Source organism: Scyliorhinus canicula, chromosome 12 (genome assembly GCF_902713615.1).
Source record: "Scyliorhinus canicula chromosome 12, sScyCan1.1, whole genome shotgun sequence".
Classification (NCBI taxonomy): Eukaryota; Metazoa; Chordata; class Chondrichthyes; order Carcharhiniformes; family Scyliorhinidae; genus Scyliorhinus; species Scyliorhinus canicula.
The window spans coordinates 1,181,289-1,200,506 of record NC_052157.1 but is presented as its reverse complement, the minus strand read 5'-3'; the positions used below and the strand labels follow the sequence as shown (position 1 = coordinate 1,200,506).

General features: G+C 57.0%; 1 protein-coding gene across 3 annotated transcripts in view; it reads left to right on the top strand.

Annotated features, from left to right (window-relative positions):
• Positions 1-19,218, top strand: part of usp8 (ubiquitin specific peptidase 8) — a 69,445-nt gene that overhangs the window by 44,792 nt on the left and 5,435 nt on the right. For all 3 annotated transcript variants that reach the window (XM_038812945.1, XM_038812946.1, XM_038812943.1), the window contains exons 12-17: positions 446-526; positions 1,510-1,769; positions 2,971-3,183; positions 14,518-14,728; positions 16,992-17,225; positions 18,790-18,932. In XM_038812945.1, the coding sequence (XP_038668873.1) occupies positions 446-526; positions 1,510-1,769; positions 2,971-3,183; positions 14,518-14,728; positions 16,992-17,225; positions 18,790-18,932 (1,142 nt within the window). The remainder of the gene's footprint in view (positions 1-445; positions 527-1,509; positions 1,770-2,970; positions 3,184-14,517; positions 14,729-16,991; positions 17,226-18,789; positions 18,933-19,218) is intronic.

The window sequence follows — 19,218 nt, the reverse complement described above, 5'->3', positions numbered from 1 at the left end:
TTGTTCATAGGATGGGTATTGTTGGCTAGGCCAGCATATGTTACCCATTCCCAATTGTCCTTGGTGGTGAGCTGCCCAGGAAGCCTTGTGTTATCAGGTCAAACACACTAGCACAAGAGTCTAATTATGTGACATTTTTGGGGGCATTTATAGTTGTGAACATAGTATAAAGAAATATAGACTATAGAATGGGGACGGAATGCTGTGTGAGCACCCATTCCAGTTATTCCCCACATCACCTGAACCTTGCACTTGGAGTGCATCACCTAGCGATTAGGTTCTGGGTCTCAGTATCTGAAACAGTGCCTATTTACTACTTATGTTTTTGAAATTTGAATTATATCTGCGTGTGTTTTGTGGAAAATGTTTTCTGCTTGAGAATATTTTTCTTTTAGCTATCTACACGAAACGTTTAAATATGAAACTTCTGTTTTTTTTAATATAGGAACATAGAGATACATTAGTCAGAGCAAGGAGTGAGGAAATGGGCCGGTCAGTTCCAGGCTTACCACCAGGTTGGATGAAGGTACAGTGACCCAAGTTATGACTTTTGGGGAAAAATAGATGGGTATTTTCCCCAGGGGATTCATTTACATTTTCCAGCTGTTCGGATCCTGGACAAGAATTCCACTATTTCCAAATTGTTACTGCACCACAGGAATGTTAACACTGACCAAAAGGTATCTTCTATGTTAAAACAAATTTAAACACAGAATTAACCACATTAGTAATAAAGAAATAACTTTACAGGTAACAATTACAACAGTTCTTATGTAAAATAGAAAACCTTAACTAACTTCCTAAACCTTCCAATTAAGCAAACCAGTATACTTTAAATATACACTCATGACTAAAGTTAACCAAAAGCTTTCTACTTGTTTTTCTCTGTGTAGATTGTTTGAAGAGACTAAACTGGGACTAAACCTATGTTGAGATGAGAGTTCTAAAGACCAACTGCCTTTTCAGTCAGATCTGGCAGTTCCCATTAACTATATAAGATGTACCCAAAGCATAAGGCATTCTTTTGTCTTTCTTACCAGATGTCTTTTGACTTGTTTAGCCAGGACAAAACATGATACCCCTCTAGTTATCTACGCTCCAGGGATCCTTCAAATGTAAACAATATTCCATTAGCCATCTGTAAATAAGTAAATAGTTCTCGAGATGTATTAGCAGAACACTTCACCTGAAAATCAATGATTACCTTACTTTTAAGACACCTTAATCACAAGCTAAACATACTACTTTTGTGTAATTGCAGCAAGATTAACATTGGCTTGAAGAAACCGTGTCAATCCAAGTTGTCAGAAGCACAGTTATTTCTGTAATCTCCAACACACAGCTTTGAGAAAATAATTAACTATCAGGCGCGTTTTTCCAACTTTTTAAATTATTCTTTTAATAGAATAAGTTTCACTGCAGATGGCTCCTTTTTTTGGTATTACGGTAGAAAACAAGTCAATCTAATCTTTTCAGTGGAACTTGCACCTTGTATTTCCTCCTTTTTAGTTTCTTGATGTGGTGACTGGAACCTACCGTTATTATCATTCACCAACGAACGTTGTTCACATGTATCCACCTGAAATGGTCCCGTCGATTACACCTCCTGCCACCCCTCCAGCTCATAAAGCCAAACCACAAAGTGCAACAGATGTTGATGTTCCCAAGTTAAAACGCTCATTCTCCTCCCCGGATATTGCCCAAGCAGTTCAGGATGAGCAAAGCAAAGTGACAACAAAACTAGTGCCCAGAATCAATCGGGACACCAAGTAGGTCCTTTCTTATTATTTTCAAGTCGTTTAGATTCTGTATGTGATTATTGACACACTCAAATCATTAATTATCTCTTGTAAAAATGAGAATTTTATTTACTAATGTTCTGTTCCCAAGTCTTTGTTATTGGTTATTGCCACACTGGGCCTGACATCCAAAGAACCCAAACGTGGGTGAGGTACACCCCTTTGCCAGGCCCTCACCACCCACCCCTTTACCAGGCCCTCACCACCCACCCCTTTACCAGGCCCTCACCACCCACCCCTTTACCAGGCCCTCACCACCCACCCCTTTACCAGGCCCTCACCACCCACCCCTTTACCAGGCCCTCACCACCCACCCCTTTACCAGGCCCTCACCACCCACCCCTTTACCAGGCCCTCACCACCCACCCCTTTACCAGGCCCTCACCATCCACCCCTTTACCAGGCCCTCACCATCCACCCCTTTACCAGGCCCTCACCATCCACCCCTTTACCAGGCCCTCACCATCCACCCCTTTACCGGGCCCTCACCATCCACCCCTTTACCAGGCCCTCACCACCCACCCCTTTACCAGGCCCTCACCATCGACCCCTTTACCAGGCCCTCACCATCCACCCCTTTACCAGGCCCTCACCATCCACCCCTTTACCAGGCCCTCACCATCCACCCCTTTACCAGGCCCTCACCATCCACCCCTTTACCAGGCCCTCACCATCCACCCCTTTACCAGGCCCTCACCATCCACCCCTTTACCAGGCCCTCATCATCCACCCCTTTACCAGGCCCTCACCACCCACCCCTTTACCAGGCCCTCACCACCCACCCCTTTACCAGGGCCTCACCACCCACCCCTTTACCAGGCCCTCACCACCCACCCCTTTACCAGGCCCTCACCATCCACCCCTATCTCTGCAGGCCTTTGGGCTTAAGGGATCCTACACAGTTAGGTTTTACGGAGGCTGTAGCTATGGTTCAATTTTCTAATTATATTGTAATGTAATGTTTTTTGGTCACCACCTAAATCGTGGCAATTACCTTGAAAAACCTACAGCCAAACAATACTAAACTAATTCCTCAGATTTTCTGCATACTAGTTTCCATCATTTCAGACAGTAAATAATATTTGCATTGCAAATTATTGTAATTGAGAGCCTTGATACCCGCTGTTCCTTGTCCTAAATCAAATGGAAATTTGTTTTGCACCTTCTGCAGGCCACCTGGCTACACCAAAACTGAAATCTCCAGCCCCTCTGCTTCTCAAATCCGAAACCTGAATCCTGTATATGGAGGGATGGGGCGAGCACTGACTGGCCTGAGAAACCTTGGCAACACCTGCTACATGAATTCCATCTTGCAGTGTTTGTGTAACACCCCCCACCTGGCCGAGTACTTCAATAAAAATTACTACCAACAAGATATTAACAGGTAAGAATTATCACTCTTGGGCAAGGTCATGATCTGATGAAAGAAAAAAGTTTTACATTTATGAGTAGCTCTCTGACCAAAGTGCTCTACGGTCAGTGAATTGCTCTTGAAGTTGATTGACTGTTGTAATGTGGGAAATCAGCAGCTAATTTGTTCACATTCCACTCCCAAAAACTATAGGTTGATAACGAGATAATCTTTTTCTTTAAGTGATGTTTATTGAGGGGTAACATTTGGTCATGTCCCCGAAAATAATTCCTCCTCTTATCAAAACAACTGCCATGGAACCTTTTACAGCCGCCTGAGAAAGCAGGCTGGGTCTTAGCTTAATATTTCACGCAAACAATGACACCTTTGACAGTGCAGCATTCCCTCAGTACTCCACTGCAGCATTCCCTCAGTACTCCACTGCAGCATTCCCTCAGTACTCCACTGCAGCATTCCCTCAGTACTCCACTGCAGCATTCCCTCAGTACTCCACTGCAGCATTCCCTCAGTACTCCACTGCAGCATTCGCTCAGTACCCCACTGCAGCATTCCCTCAGTACCCCACTGCAGCATTCCCTCAGTACTCCACTGCAGCATTCCCTCAGTACCCCACTGCAGCATTCCCTCAGTACCCCACTGCAGCATTCCCTCAGTACTCCACTGCAGCATTCCCTCAGTACTCCACTGCAGCATTCCCTCAGTACTCCACTGCAGCATTCCCTCAGTACTCCACTGAAATTTTTTTTTAAAAATGAAAATCGCTTATTGTCACAAGTTGGCTTCAATGAAGTTACTGTGAAAAGCCCCTAGTCGCCACATTCCGGCACCTGTTCGGGGAGACTGGTACGAGAATTGAACCGTGCTGCTGGCCTGCCTTGGTCTGCTTTAAAAGCCAGCGATTTAGCCCAGTGTGCTAAACCAGCCCTGGAATGTCAGCCTTGATATTTGTACTAGGTCCTGAATCTACAGTCTGCTGACTGAGGTGAGAGCTACCCACTGTGTCAGAGCTGACATTGATGGCCAAAGATCCACACCTGTTGGCCACATTAATATCTAGTAGCCCACATTCCAACCCAATGCGGGAGTTTTGAATTCACCATTCATTACATTTAATTGTCTAAAGCTGTTAGTTTTGCTTGGAATGTAAAGATTTTAGCCTATGATAATGACAATGAAATAGATTAAATCGAAATCAGATTCTTCTTACGGAGCCTCGTGGTTTCTCCAATGGCTCTCCTATAGGAATGGTTCAAATCCCTGGCAAATTGGTAATCCCAGGGTGGGATTCTCCAGCCTTGTGCTCGCTCTCTCTCTCTCTCTCTCTCTCCTCTCTCTCCTCTCTCTCTCTCTCTCTATCGCTCTCTCTCTCTCTCTCACTCTCTCTCTCTCTCTCTCTCTCTCTCTCTCTCTCCCTCTCCCGCTCTCTCCCGCCCACCCCAAATGTCTGGCGGGTGGGGCATGGGATTGGTGGTCGGTCCGCATCACGGAACAAAGAGCCCGAGGCGTCATACTGGATGCGGTACGGGTATTTTAATGTTCCTCGAATAAGTATACACCGCTGGGAAGCTGGCTGCTGGGCTGAGCGCTGGGAAGCTGGCTGCTGGGAAGCTGGCTGCTGGGAAGCTGGCTGCTGGGCTGAGCGCTGGGAAGCTGGCTGCTGGGCTGGCTGCTGGGAAGCTGGCTGCTGGGAAGCTGGCTGCTGGGAAGCTGGCTGCTGGGAAGCTGGCTGCTGGACTGAGTGCTGGGAAGCTGGCTGCTGGGCTGAGCGCTGGGAAGCTGGCTGCTGGGAATCTGGCTGCTGGGAATCTGGCTGCTGGGAAGCTGTCTGCTGGGAAGCTGGCTGCTGGGAAGCTGGCTGCTGGACTGAGTGCTGGGAAGCTGGCTGCTGGGCTGAGCGCTGGGAAGCTGGCTGCTGGGAAGCTGGCTGCTGGGAAGCTGGCTGCTGGGAAGCTGGCTGCTGGGCTGAGCGCTGGGAAGCTGGCTGCTGGGCTGGGCGCTGGGAAGCTGGCTGCTGGGAAGCTGGCTGCTGGACTGAGCGCTGGGAAGCTGGCTGCTGGGAAGATGGCTGCTGGGAAGCTGGCTGCTGGGAAGCTGGCTGCTGGGCTGAGCGCTGGGAAGCTGGCTGCTGGGCTGAGCGCTGGGAAGCTGGCTGCTGGGCTGAGCGCTGGGAAGCTGGCTGCTGGGCTGAGCGCTGGGAAGCTGGCTGCTGGGCTGAGCGCTGGGAAGCTGGCTGGTGGGAAGCTGGCTGCTGGGCTGAGCGCTGGGAAGCTGGCTGCTGGGCTGAGCGCTGGGAAGCTGGCTGCTGGGTAGCTGGCTGCTGGGAAGCTGGCTGCTGCGCTGAGCGCTGGGAAGCTGGCTGCTGGGTAGCTGGCTGCTGGGTAGCTGGCTGCTGGGAAGCTGGCTGCTGGGCTGAGCGCTGGGAAGCTGGCTGCTGGGCTGAGCGCTGGGAAGCTGGCTGCTGGGCTGAGCGCTGGGAAGCTGGCTGCTGGGAAGCTGGCTGCTGGACTGAGCGCTGGGAAGCTGGCTGCTGGACTGAGCGCTGGGAAGCTGGCTGCTGGGCTGAGCGCTGGGAAGCTGGCTGCTGGGCTGAGCGCTGGGAAGCTGGCAGCTGGGAAGCTGGCTGCTGGGAAGCTGGCTGCTGGGCTGAGCGCTGGGAAGCTTGCTGCTGGGCTGAGCGCTGGGAAGCTGGCTGCTGGGAAGCTGGCTGCTGGGCTGAGCGCTGGGAAGCTGGCTGCTGGGCTGAGCGCTGGGAAGCTGGCTGCTGGGCTGAGCGCTGGGAAGCTGGCTGCTGGGCTGAGCGCTGGGAAGCTGGCTGCTGGGCTGAGCGCTGGGAAGCTGGCTGCTGGGCTGAGCGCTGGGAAGCTGGCTGCTGGGAAGCTGGCTGCTGGACTGAGCGCTGGGAAGCTGGCTGCTGGACTGAGCGCTGGGAAGCTGGCTGCTGGGCTGAGCGCTGGGAAGCTGGCAGCTGGGAAGCTGGCTGCTGGGCTGAGCGCTGGGAAGCTGGCAGCTGGGAAGCTGGCTGCTGGGCTGAGCGCTGGGAAGCTGGCTGCTGGACTGAGCGCTGGGAAGGTGGCTGCTGCGAAGGTGGCCGCTGGGCTGAGCGCTGGGAAGCTGGCTGCTGGGAAGCTGGCTGCTGGGAAGCTGGCTGCTGGGCTGAGCGCTGGGAAGCTGGCTGCTGGGAAGCTGGCTGCTGGGAATGTGGCTGCTGGGCTGAGCGCTGGGAAGCTGGCTGCTGGGCTGAGCGCTGGGAAGCTGGCTGCTGGGCTGAGCGCTACCACACTTAGAAATCTTTCTAGAGAATCGCGCCCCTATTCACCTACTTCCTCTTTCATTCTTGCTTCTCAATTAGGCATGAGCAATGAATGAGCAAAGCGCACATCCCATTGGATTTAAAAAGAAGTATTTGGCACCCATTCAAAATTCTTTTTGTTGAGAGCTCCTTTACCAGATATTTAACATTGTTGGGTTCAGATTTAGATATGGTACAGGAGCAGCCTTGACAAAGTTGCTGCTTGATTCTCATCCATCCGCTGGCTTCTTCACCCAGGGCAACAACAGTAGCAGTGCATGGGAACGCGGCTGCAGTGCATGGGAACGCGGCCGCAGTGCATGGGAACGCGGCTGCCCTGCAGGGGACCGCGGCTGCCCTGCAGGGGAACGCGGCTGCAGTGCAGGGGAACGCGGCTGCAGTGCAGGGGAACGTGGCTGCCCTGCAGGGGAACGCGGCTGCCCTGCAGGGGAACGCGGCTGCAGTGCAGGGGAACGCGGCTGCCCTGCAGGGGAACGCGGCTGCCCTGCAGGGGAACGCGGCTGCCGTGCAGGGGAACGCGGCTGCAGTGCAGGGGAACGCGGCTGCAGTGCAGGGGAACGCGGCTGCCGGGCAGGGGAACGCGGCTGCCGGGCAGGGGAACGCGGCTGCCGGGCAGGGGAACGCGGCTGCCGGGCAGGGGAACGCGGCTGCAGTGCAGGGGAACGCGGCTGCAGTGCAGGGGAACGCGGCTGCAGTGCAGGGGAACGCGGCTGCAGTGCATGGGAACGCGGCTGCAGTGCAGGGGAACGCGGCTGCCCTGCAGGGGAACGCGGCTGCCCTGCAGGGGAACGCGGCTGCCGTGCAGGGGAACGCGGCTGCAGTGCAGGGGAACGCGGCTGCAGTGCAGGGGAACGCGGCTGCCGGGCAGGGGAACGCGGCTGCCGGGCAGGGGAACGCGGCTGCAGTGCAGGGGAACGCGGCTGCAGTGCAGGGGAACGCGGCTGCAGTGCAGGGGAACGCGGCTGCCGGGCAGGGGAACGCCGCTGCCCTGCAGGGGAACGCGGCTGCCCTGCAGGGGAACGCGGCTGCCGTGCAGGGGAACGCGGCTGCCCTGCAGGGGAACGCGGCTGCCGGGCAGGGGAACGCGGCTGCCGGGCAGGGGAACGCGGCTGCCCTGCAGGGGAACGCGGCTGCCCTGCAGGGGAACGCGGCTGCCCTGCAGGGGAACGCGGCTGCCCTGAAGGGGAACGCGGCTGCAGTGCAGGGGAACGCGGCTGCAGTGCAGGGGAACGCGGCTGCAGTGCAGGGGAACGCGGCTGCAGTGCAGGGGAACGCGGCTGCAGTGCAGGGGAACGCGGCTGCAGTGCAGGGGAACGCGGCTGCAGTGCAGGGGAACGCGGCTGCAGTGCAGGGGAACGCGGCTGCCGTGCAGGGGAACGCGGCTGCCCTGCAGGGGAACGCGGCTGCCGTGCAGGGGAACGCGGCTGCCGTGCAGGGGAACGCGGCTGCCGTGCAGGGGAACGCGGCTGCCGTGCAGGGGAACGCGGCTGCAGTGCAGGGGAACGCGGCTGCAGTGCAGGGGAACGCGGCTGCAGTGCAGGGGAACGCCGCTGCCGTGCAGGGGAACGCGGCTGCAGTGCAGGGGAACGCGGCTGCAGTGCAGGGGAACGCGGCTGCCCTGCAGGGGAACGCGGCTGCCGTGCAGGGGAACGCGGCTGCCGTGCAGGGGAACGCGGCTGCCGTGCAGGGGAACGCGGCTGCAGTGCAGGGGAACGCGGCTGCAGTGCAGGGGAACGCGGCTGCAGTGCAGGGGAACGCCGCTGCAGTGCAGGGGAACGCCGCTGCCGTGCAGGGGAACGCCGCTGCCGTGCAGGGGAACGCGGCTGCCCTGCAGGGGAACGCGGCTGCCCTGCAGGGGAACGCGGCTGCCGTGCGGGGAACGCGGCTGCCGTGCAGGGGAACGCCGGCTGCCGTGCAGGGAACGCGGCTGCCGTGCAGGGAACGCGGCTGCAGTGGCAGGGACGCGGCTGCAGTGCAGGGGAACGCGGCTGCCGTGCAGGGGAAACGCGGCTTGCAGTGCAGGGGAACGCGGCTGCAGTGCAGGGGAACGCCGCTGCAGTGCAGGGGAACGCCGCTGCCTTGCAGGGAACGCCGCTGCCGTGCAGGGGAAACGCCGCTGCCGTGCAGGGGAACGCGGCTGCAGTGCAGTGGAACGCGGCTGCAGTGCAGGGGAACGCGGCTGCAGTGCAGGGAACGCGGCTGCAGTGCAGGGGAAACGCCGCTGCCGTGCAGGGGAACGCGGCTTGCAGTGCAGGGGAAACGCGCTGGCCGTGCAGGGGAACGCGGCTGCCGTGCAGGGGAACGCGGCTGCAGTGCAGGGGAACGCGGCTGCCGTGCAGGGGAACGCCGCTGCCGTGCAGGGGAACGCCGCTGCCGTGCAGGGGAACGCGGCTGCCCTGCAGGGGAACGCGGCTGCCCTGCAGGGGAACGCGGCTGCCGTGCAGGGGAACGCGGCTGCCCTGCAGGGGAACGCGGCCGCAGTGCATGGGAACGCGGCCGCAGTGCATGGGAACGCGGCCGCAGTGCATGGGACCGCGGCTGCAGTGCATGGGAACGCGGCTGCAGTGCAGGGGAACGCGGCTGCCCTGCAGGGGAAGGCGGCTGCCGGGCAGGGGAACGCGGCTGCAGTGCATGGGAACGCGGCTGCCGTGCAGGGGAACGCGGCTGCCCTGCAGGGGAACGCGGCTGCCCTGCAGGGGAACGCGGCTGCCGGGCAGGGGAACGCGGCTGCAGTGCAGGGGAACGCGGCTGCAGTGCAGGGGAACGCGGCTGCAGTGCAGGGGAACGCGGCTGCAGTGCAGGGGAACGCGGCTGCAGTGCAGGGGAACGCGGCTGCCCTGCAGGGGAACGCGGCTGCCGTGCAGGGGAACGCGGCTGCCGTGCAGGGGAACGCGGCTGCCGTGCAGGGGAACGCGGCTGCAGTGCAGGGGAACGCGGCTGCCGTGCAGGGGAACGCGGCTGCAGTGCAGGGGAACGCGGCTGCAGTGCAGGGGAACTCCGCTGCCGTGCAGGGGAACGCCGCTGCCCTGCAGGGGAACGCGGCTGCCGTGCAGGGGAACGCGGCTGCCGTGCAGGGGAACGCGGCTGCCGTGCAGGGGAACGCGGCTGCCGTGCAGGGGAACGCGGCTGCCGTGCAGGGGAACGCGGCTGCAGTGCAGGGGAACGCGGCTGCAGTGCAGGGGAACGCGGCTGCAGTGCAGGGGAACGCGGCTGCAGTGCAGGGGAACGCCGCTGCCGTGCAGGGGAACGCCGCTGCCGTGCAGGGGAACGCGGCTGCCCTGCAGGGGAACGCGGCTGCCCTGCAGGGGAACGCGGCTGCCGTGCAGGGGAACGCCGCCGCCCTGCAGGGGAACGCGGCCGCAGTGCATGGGAACGCGGCCGCAGTGCATGGGAACGCGGCCGCAGTGCATGGGAACGCGGCCGCAGTGCATGGGAACGCGGCCGCAGTGCATGGGACCGCGGCCGCAGTGCATGGGAACGCGGCCGCAGTGCAGGGGAACGCGGCCGCAGTGCAGGGGAACGCGGCTGCAGTGCAGGGGAACGCCGCTGCAGTGCAGGGGAACGCGGCTGCAGTGCAGGGGAACGCCGCTGCCGTGCAGGGGAACGCCGCTGCAGTGCAGGGGAACGCGGCTGCCGTGCAGGGGAACGCGGCTGCCCTGCAGGGGAACGCGGCTGCCGTGCAGGGGAACGCGGCTGCAGTGCAGGGGAACGCGGCTGCCGTGCAGGGGAACGCGGCTGCCCTGCAGGGGAAGGCGGCTGCCGGGCAGGGGAACGCGGCTGCAGTGCATGGGAACGCGGCTGCCGTGCAGGGGAACGCGGCTGCCCTGCAGGGGAACGCGGCTGCCCTGCAGGGGAACGCGGCTGCCGGGCAGGGGAACGCGGCTGCAGTGCAGGGGAACGCGGCTGCCGGGCAGGGGAACGCGGCTGCCGGGCAGGGGAACGCGGCTGCCGGGCAGGGGAACGCGGCTGCCGGGCAGGGGAACGCGGCTGCCGTGCAGGGGAACGCGGCTGCCGGGCAGGGGAACGCGGCTGCCCTGCAGGGGAACGCGGCTGCCGGGCAGGGGAACGCGGCTGCCGGGCAGGGGAACGCGGCTGCCGGGCAGGGGAACGCGGCTGCCGGGCAGGGGAACGCGGCTGCCCTGCAGGGGAACGCGGCTGCCCTGCAGGGGAACGCGGCTGCCGGGCAGGGGAACGCGGCTGCCCTGCAGGGGAACGCGGCTGCCCTGCAGGGGAACGCGGCTGCCCTGCAGGGGAACGCGGCTGCCGTGCAGGGGAACGCGGCTGCAGTGCAGGGGAACGCGGCTGCAGTGCAGGGGAACGCGGCTGCAGTGCAGGGGAACGCGGCTGCAGTGCAGGGGAACGCCGCTGCAGTGCAGGGGAACGCCGCTGCCGTGCAGGGGAACGCCGCTGCCGTGCAGGGGAACGCCGCTGCCGTGCAGGGGAACGCGGCTGCCCTGCAGGGGAACGCGGCTGCCCTGCAGGGGAACGCGGCTGCCGTGCAGGGGAACGCGGCTGCCCTGCAGGGGAACGCGGCCGCAGTGCATGGGAACGCGGCCGCAGTGCAGGGGAACGCGGCCGCAGTGCATGGGAACGCGGCCGCAGTGCATGGGAACGCGGCCGCAGTGCATGGGAACGCGGCCGCAGTGCAGGGGAACGCGGCCGCAGTGCAGGGGAACGCGGCCGCAGTGCAGGGGAACGCGGCTGCAGTGCAGGGGAACGCGGCTGCCGTGCAGGGGAACGCCGCTGCCGTGCAGGGGAACGCGGCTGCCCTGCAGGGGAACGCGGCTGCCGTGCAGGGGAACGCGGCCGCCCTGCAGGGGAACGCGGCCGCAGTGCATGGGAACGCGGCCGCAGTGCATGGGAACGCGGCCGCAGTGCATGGGAACGCGGCCGCAGTGCATGGGAACGCGGCCGCAGTGCATGGGACCCGCGGCCGCAGTGCATGGGAACGCGGCCGCAGTGCAGGGGAACGCGGCCGCAGTGCAGGGGAACGCGGCCGCAGTGCAGGGGAACGCCGCTGCAGTGCAGGGGAACGCGGCTGCAGTGCAGGGGAACGCGGCTGCAGTGCAGGGGAACGCGGCTGCAGTGCAGGGGAACGCGGCTGCCGTGCAGGGGAACGCGGCTGCCGTGCAGGGGAACGCGGCTGCAGTGCAGGGGAACGCGGCTGCAGTGCATGGGAACGCCGCTGCCGTGCAGGGGAACGCGGCTGCAGTGCAGGGGAACGCGGCTGCAGTGCAGGGGAACGCGGCTGCAGTGCATGGGAACGCGGCTGCCGTGCAGGGGAACGCGGCTGCCCTGCAGGGGAACGCGGCTGCAGTGCAGGGGAACGCGGCTGCAGTGCAGGGGAACGCGGCTGCAGTGCAGGGGAACGCGGCTGCAGTGCAGGGGAACGCGGCTGCAGTGCAGGGGAACGCGGCTGCCCTGCAGGGGAACGCGGCTGCCGTGCAGGGGAACGCGGCTGCCGTGCAGGGGAACGCGGCTGCAGTGCAGGGGAACGCGCCTGCAGTGCAGGGGAACGCGGCTGCCGTGCAGGGGAACGCCGCTGCCGTGCAGGGGAACGCCGCTGCCGTGCAGGGGAACGCGGCTGCCCTGCAGGGGAACGCGGCTGCCCTGCAGGGGAACGCGGCTGCCGTGCAGGGGAACGCGGCTGCCCTGCAGGGGAACGCGGCCGCAGTGCATGGGAACGCGGCCGCAGTGCATGGGAACGCGGCCGCAGTGCATGGGAACGCGGCCGCAGTGCATGGGAACGCGGCCGCAGTGCATGGGACCGCGGCCGCAGTGCATGGGAACGCGGCCGCAGTGCAGGGGAACGCGGCCGCAGTGCAGGGGAACGCGGCTGCAGTGCAGGGGAACGCCGCTGCAGTGCAGGGGAACGCCGCTGCAGTGCAGGGGAACGCCGCTGCAGTGCAGGGGAACGCGGCTGCCGTGCAGGGGAACGCGGCTGCCCTGCAGGGGAACGCGGCTGCCGGGCAGGGGAACGCGGCTGCAGTGCAGGGGAACGCGGCTGCCGTGCAGGGGAACGCGGCTGCCGTGCAGGGGAACGCGGCTGCAGTGCAGGGGAACGCGGCTGCAGTGCATGGGAACGCCGCTGCCGTGCAGGGGAACGCGGCTGCAGTGCAGGGGAACGCGGCTGCAGTGCAGGGGAACGCGGCTGCAGTGCATGGGAACGCGGCTGCCGTGCAGGGGAACGCGGCTGCCCTGCAGGGGAACGCGGCTGCCGTGCAGGGGAACGCGGCTGCAGTGCAGGGGAACGCGGCTGCAGTGCAGGGGAACGCGGCTGCCGTGCAGGGGAACGCGGCTGCCCTGCAGGGGAACGCGGCTGCCGGGCAGGGGAACGCGGCTGCCCTGCAGGGGAACGCGGCTGCCCTGCAGGGGAACGCGGCTGCCGGGCAGGGGAACGCGGCTGCAGTGCAGGGGAACGCGGCTGCCCTGCAGGGGAACGCGGCTGCCGTGCAGGGGAACGCGGCTGCCGGGCACGGGAACGCGGCTGCCGGGCAGGGGAACGCGGCTGCCGTGCAGGGGAACGCGGCTGCCGGGCAGGGGAACGCGGCTGCCGTGCAGGGGAACGCGGCTGCCGTGCAGGGGAACGCGGCTGCCGGGCAGGGGAACGCGGCTGCCGGGCAGGGGAACGCGGCTGCAGTGCAGGGGAACGCGGCTGCCCTGCAGGGGAACGCGGCTGCCGGGCAGGGGAACGCGGCTGCCCTGCAGGGGAACGCGGCTGCCGTGCAGGGGAACGCGGCTGCCGTGCAGGGGAACGCGGCTGCCGTGCAGGGGAACGCGGCTGCCGTGCAGGGGAACGCGGCTGCCGGGCAGGGGAACGCGGCTGCCGGGCAGGGGAACGCGGCTGCCGTGCAGGGCAACACCAGTAGCAGTGCATGGGAACGCGGCTGCCCTGCAGGGGAACGCGGCTGCCGGGCAGGGGAACGCGGCTGCAGTGCAGGGGAACGCGGCTGCCCTGCAGGGGAACGCGGCTGCCGGGCAGGGGAACGCGGCTGCAGTGCAGGGGAACGCGGCTGCCCTGCAGGGGAACGCGGCTGTGTTCCTCTCCAAGTCGCACCGTCCTGACTTGAAAATATTTTTCTGTCTCTTTGCTGTTGCTGGATCAAAATCCTGAAATTCCCAACCCAGCAGCAGTGATTCCAGAAGGAGGCTCACTACTGCGCCCCATCGGGGCTACTAAGAATGGGCAATATGTACTAATCTTGACAGCAACATCCACGCGTCCATTATGATGACCTCAAGGCTAATTGTTTTTTAAACATTATCTGAACCAGTTTATGGAACTGTAGCTTTTGTATTGCCTCTGCAGCATCTGTTTCATTTTGTACAAACTGCAACCAGGAATTCAATGCATACATCACATACATACATAACACCCAGTGTCTGCAGCTGTGTAGTCTGGGAGGATACCACACAGCCTTGTCCCTGATAAATGCTGTACATCTGTAGCTACTTAAAAACAATTAATAATTATTGTCACAAGTAGGCTTACATTAACACTGCAATGAAGTAACTGTGAAAATCACCTGTTCGGGTACATAGAGGGAGAATTCAGAATGTCCAATTCACCTAACAGCACATCTTTTGAGACTTGTGGGAGGAAACCGGAGCATCCGTAGGAAACCCACGCAGACACGGGGAGAACGTGCAGACTTCACACAGACAGTGACCCAAGCCGGGAATTGAACCTGAGACCAAGCTGCTGTGAAGCAACTGTGCTAACCACTGTGCTACCGTGCTGGAAAATCTGGCTATCCGCAGCAACTGAATTTTAATGGAATCATTGATTGCACTTTGTCATTGCGGAGATCCAAGACTGCTGTGAAGAGCAGAATCAGCGATGCTCATAAACGCTGCCCGAAAGCTGATCAGTAATTTGAGCTTTAAAATGGAAACCTTTGCCTGCTGTAACTACACTGAATGTTAATGCTCCCTTCGACCCTCCGTAAAGTGGCTTCTCTGTCCTCCAAAAAGTTCAACACAGTTGTTTGGTGTGTAATGTGAAAAATTTCAATTTCTGATTTTTCTTTTGATAGGTCAAACATTCTTGGTCATAAAGGCGAGGTGGCTGAAGAGTTTGGTGTGATAATGAAGACCCTGTGGTCAGGTCAATATAAATGCATCAGTCCAAGGGACTTTAAAGGACGCATAGGAAAAATAAATGACACATTTGCCGGATATGTGCAGCAGGATTCCCAGGAACTCCTTCTATTTCTAATGGATGGACTCCATGAAGACCTTAACAAAGTAAGAGCTAACTGCATGCTGAGACATTATTGCAATTATCAAAATATTTTGAGGTAATTTGGAGATGGGAATTGAATTCCGCGTCTCGAGGATTTTTTCTGGTCTTTTATAGGGAGCTGGGTTTTGTGGCTTTAGTTGAAATGACACAAATGTTAACGGTCAAATGGTTGCCTCCTGCACTGTAATTTGTGATTCGTTTGTCACAGTCGCACAGTCGTCTCCCTGGCTTCTTCTTCTCCTCCTCCTCCTCCTCCTCCTCCTCCTCCTCCTCCTCCCCCCCCCCCCCCCCCCCCCCCCCCCCCCCCCCGGCCGGGAAGAACAATTCGGTCACGAACATTCCCCACCTTGCTTTGAAACCTTCCGCCGAAGTACTTAGCTCGTATTTGATTTTTTTTTCCAACCGAAAAAAGTCATCTTGAGTCCCCCAGCCAGGCCACCAGTTGCTGACCGCCACTCCAACAGAATTCTTCGCCAGGCAATCAGAGAGGCGAAGGCCACTACATCGGCTTTCCTCCCCTCCATCTGCTCCGGCTTCTCCGATATCCTGAATATCTCCACCAATGGGTCCGGCTCCACCTCCTCCACCATTATCCCTCCGCCCAGAATCTCTCCAACCTTTTGCAGCCCCAGAACATGTGTATATGATTCGCTGGTCCTTGGCCACATCTCTCACACTCGTCTGCCAGTCCCTGGAAGAACCCACTCATTCTTGCCCGAGTCATATGTACCCTGTGCACCACGTGGAACTGTATCAGGCTCGTTCTTGCACACGAAGAGGTCGCATTTACCCTTCGTAGCGCCTCACTCCACACACCCCAGTTTATCACCCCTCCCAACTCCTTATCCTATTTGCCTGTTTTCCTATCTAATGCTGGCTTCCAGCTATGTTTACACTGCAACTACATATTAATTAAAAAATACTGTTGCCGTTCTGTTCTTAGTGTCTTGTCACATCTCAATAAAGACAGAAGACATAATTTGCTTGATGTTTTTATTTCCTTATCAGTGAGTTCTTTAGTGTTAAAGTTGTGAATTGGGATAGAGGCAAAAGGACAGTATCACAGGGAGGAACATCACCGAGTGCTCATAGCTACGGAAACTTGCCAAATATGCACAGATCAACAGCCTGTTTTGTTGCATTAATAAATGACTTTGTTTCTAAAGATGGTTACAGCTTCAAGTGAGTTTAGCTACCATGGGAGTTATTGTTGATCAGAAACTGAACTGGACCAGCCATATAAAGACTGTGGCTACATGAGCTGATCAGAGGCTGGGAATTCTGTGGCAAATAAACACCTGACTCCCCAAAGCCTGTCCACCATCTACAAGGCACAAGTCAGGAGTGTAATGGAACACTCTCCACTTGCCTGGATGAGTGCAGCTCCAACAACACGCAAGAAGCTCAACACCATCCAGGACAAAGCAGCCTGCTTAACCAGTACCACATTCACTATAAAAATTCACTCCCTCCGCCACCAACGCGTAGCCACGTGTGCCATCTACAAGGTGCAGTGTAGCAACTTACCAATGTTCTTTTATCAGTAACTTTCCAAACCTGTGATCTCTACCACTTCGAAGGACAAGGGCAGCAGTGCATGGGAACACAATCAGTTCCCTCCAAGCCACAATCATCCTTGGAAACATATCGGCTGTTCTTTCACTGTGGCTGGGTCAAAATTCTGGAACTCCCTCCCTCACAGCACCGTGGGTGTACCTACACCTCAGGGACTGCAGCGGTTCAAAGAGGTGACTCACCACCACCTTCTCGAGGGCAATTAGGAATGATCAATAAATGCTGGTCTGGCCAGTGATGCTCACATCTAACGAAGAATAAAAAAGTTTCATTGGCTAGTCTGATTCTGGTCGTCTTGAATACAGTGTATTTGTGGATGTTGATAGGAAGTTATAACTTTGAGTTTAAATTCAGCTTTCACTGTCACTGTGGTAATTTATTCCTGATCTGTTTCTAGTGGCAAAATGTTGTTGGTGAATATTTACTTTGACAGTTTGTGATCAACTCAGTGTGCAGAATGAGTATCCTTAATCTGAAACTAGCCCAGACTGAGTAGCCTTTAGATTCTGGCACAATTCTGCCTGTTGAATATTCCCTTTGCAGCTTTAGAAATGGATGTTGACTATTTGTGAAGTTTGCTACCCCTCCTGCACTGTAGGCACTCTGTGCTGACAGTCTCTTACTTACTTCCACACCTAATGTGTACCAAAGATGGCATAATAACTTTTATTGCTTTCTAATTTCTTCAAGGCTGACCGGAAGAGGTACAAGGAGGAAATCACTGACGGCTTGGATGACACGAGAGCAGCAGAGCTAGCTTGGCAGAAGCACAAATGTCTCAATGAGTCTATTATTGTGGCATTGTTCCAAGGCCAGTTTAAGTCAACAGTGCAATGTATGACTTGTCATAAAAGATCTCGAACGTTTGAAGCTTTTATGTATCTGTCTCTGCCACTTCCATCTCCTAGCAAATGTTCTTTGCAGGTAAGATTCTTGTATGAGTTTCATAAACTGTATTTATTCACACAATTGTATGTGTTCAATATTTATGTTGGTCTCATTTGTGGGAGGGAGAATTGGCAAGTTTCTTATTGCTAGACAAGTGTTCAGACTCCAACCGTGGTGCCTGCATGGTTGAATTGCCTGCCATCACTCACATTTTGGAATGTAAATCAACAAATTGAACTTTGCACAAGCTACCTTCAGGACAGAAGGGAGAAAATTGTAACTGGGATACAACTTTATTTTTCCACTTTCAGCTTTACAGGCCCCCAACCTCTTGCCCCAGTGTATTATTCCCTGACCAAGAAACTGCATGTAACATGCTTGAGCTTGTTTTAATGCTGGAGTCATTCAAAAATGTAGAGGCCCTTTACGTTCCTTTTTCTCCCCGCCCCACCCAGACCTCTGGAAGTATCTATGCTGCTCTAATGGTTTGGGTCTGAGCGTGACTTGCCTTTTGGGTTATCTGTTTCCTATTACTCCAGAAGTTCAGGAACTGAGATTGTTAGTTTCCAGGTGCTGTGCTGAGTTCCTTGGTCTTGGTATAATTAGGCTCTGTGTCTGGGAAAAGGGTCAGGGTTCCTCCTCAAGTTGTCATTTAGCAATTCCCCTTCTACAAGTGATGGAATTGGAGCTCAGTTGTAATGCCCCAGAATCTGAAGCTGCTGATAACATGATTTAACAAAATCCTTGGAGCCCAGGTTCAGTCCCGGGTCAGGGCATTCCCTAGTTGCTTAATTTTGAAGGGTTGTCGTTGCTCGTGGTCCCACAAATAGCAACGATGTGAATGACCAGTATGTTTATTTGATAACTGGAGAAGTGTTGGCTATGAAACTGGAAAACTGCCTACTTCTGGTCAATGCCATGGACTTGTTCGCATTTCCGGAGCAGGTAGATAGTGTCTCCATTTAATGTGTGTTCTGAGAAGCCGCATCTCTGGCAATGCAGCATTCCACCAGGAGTGTGTTGTAGCTTTAACCTGGAAAATGGAATCAACATCTTGAAGTAGAAAAGGGAGAAAGTTGCTGATAAAAGGAAAAGCTTTAGTGAAAGCCTGTGATCGAGCATTTCTGGAGCAGTTATTTTGCACTTTTTAATTTTCCAGGTAAGGGTCAATTTAGCATAGCCAATCCACCCTGTCATTTTGCACTTTTGATATGTGGACATTTTTGTTTGCTTTTTCTCATGTTTCACAATTGTTAAATGTCAATGCACCATTTAAATCAAATGAACATTTTGATGTATTCATCTGAAAGGCTGAGGAATAGGTATAAGTGAGGTTAGTGCAGCAGTGTGTGTGAGGGAGAGGTGCCAGCTTGTGGTGCTCTGAGTAGAGTGGGAGGTTTCATATTCACCCTAACATGGGACAGTTCTCGTATTTGTCCTACTGACTGTTTATACTCGTGCATTTACCACGGGCAATGAAATGTGTTGATCACTCAAATTGATTTTTTAAAACAGTTTTTGCTACAAAAATCTGAAACTTGATTATTGTAGCAGATAGTTGCTTTTTAATTGTAATGGAAGTTAACGTTTTTTTTTTAAGGACTGTCTCAAATCATTTTCCAAAGAGGAAAAGCTGACGGACAACAACCGATTCCACTGCAGCAATTGCAGGATGCACAGGGACGCAATAAAGAAGTTAGAGATCTGGAAACTACCACCTATCCTACTGGTGCATCTAAAACGGTGTGGTTCTGTTAGTAAGATGACAGCTGTGACTCAGCAAAATGCACTGTGTTCCAGGCCGGTCGGCGGGTTTTCCTGCAACACTTTTTCAGTCTGGCTTGTTTTTTAAAAAATATTTTTTATTCTCCTTTTTCACATTTTCTCCCAACTTTACACCCACCAACAATAAACAATAATCAGTAACAAATATGTCCATCCCCATATCAATAATAACGATCCCACCAAACCAAAAACGTTAGCCCGCATTTTCACACAAACAAATGACAAAAAGGAAATGAAAATCGCT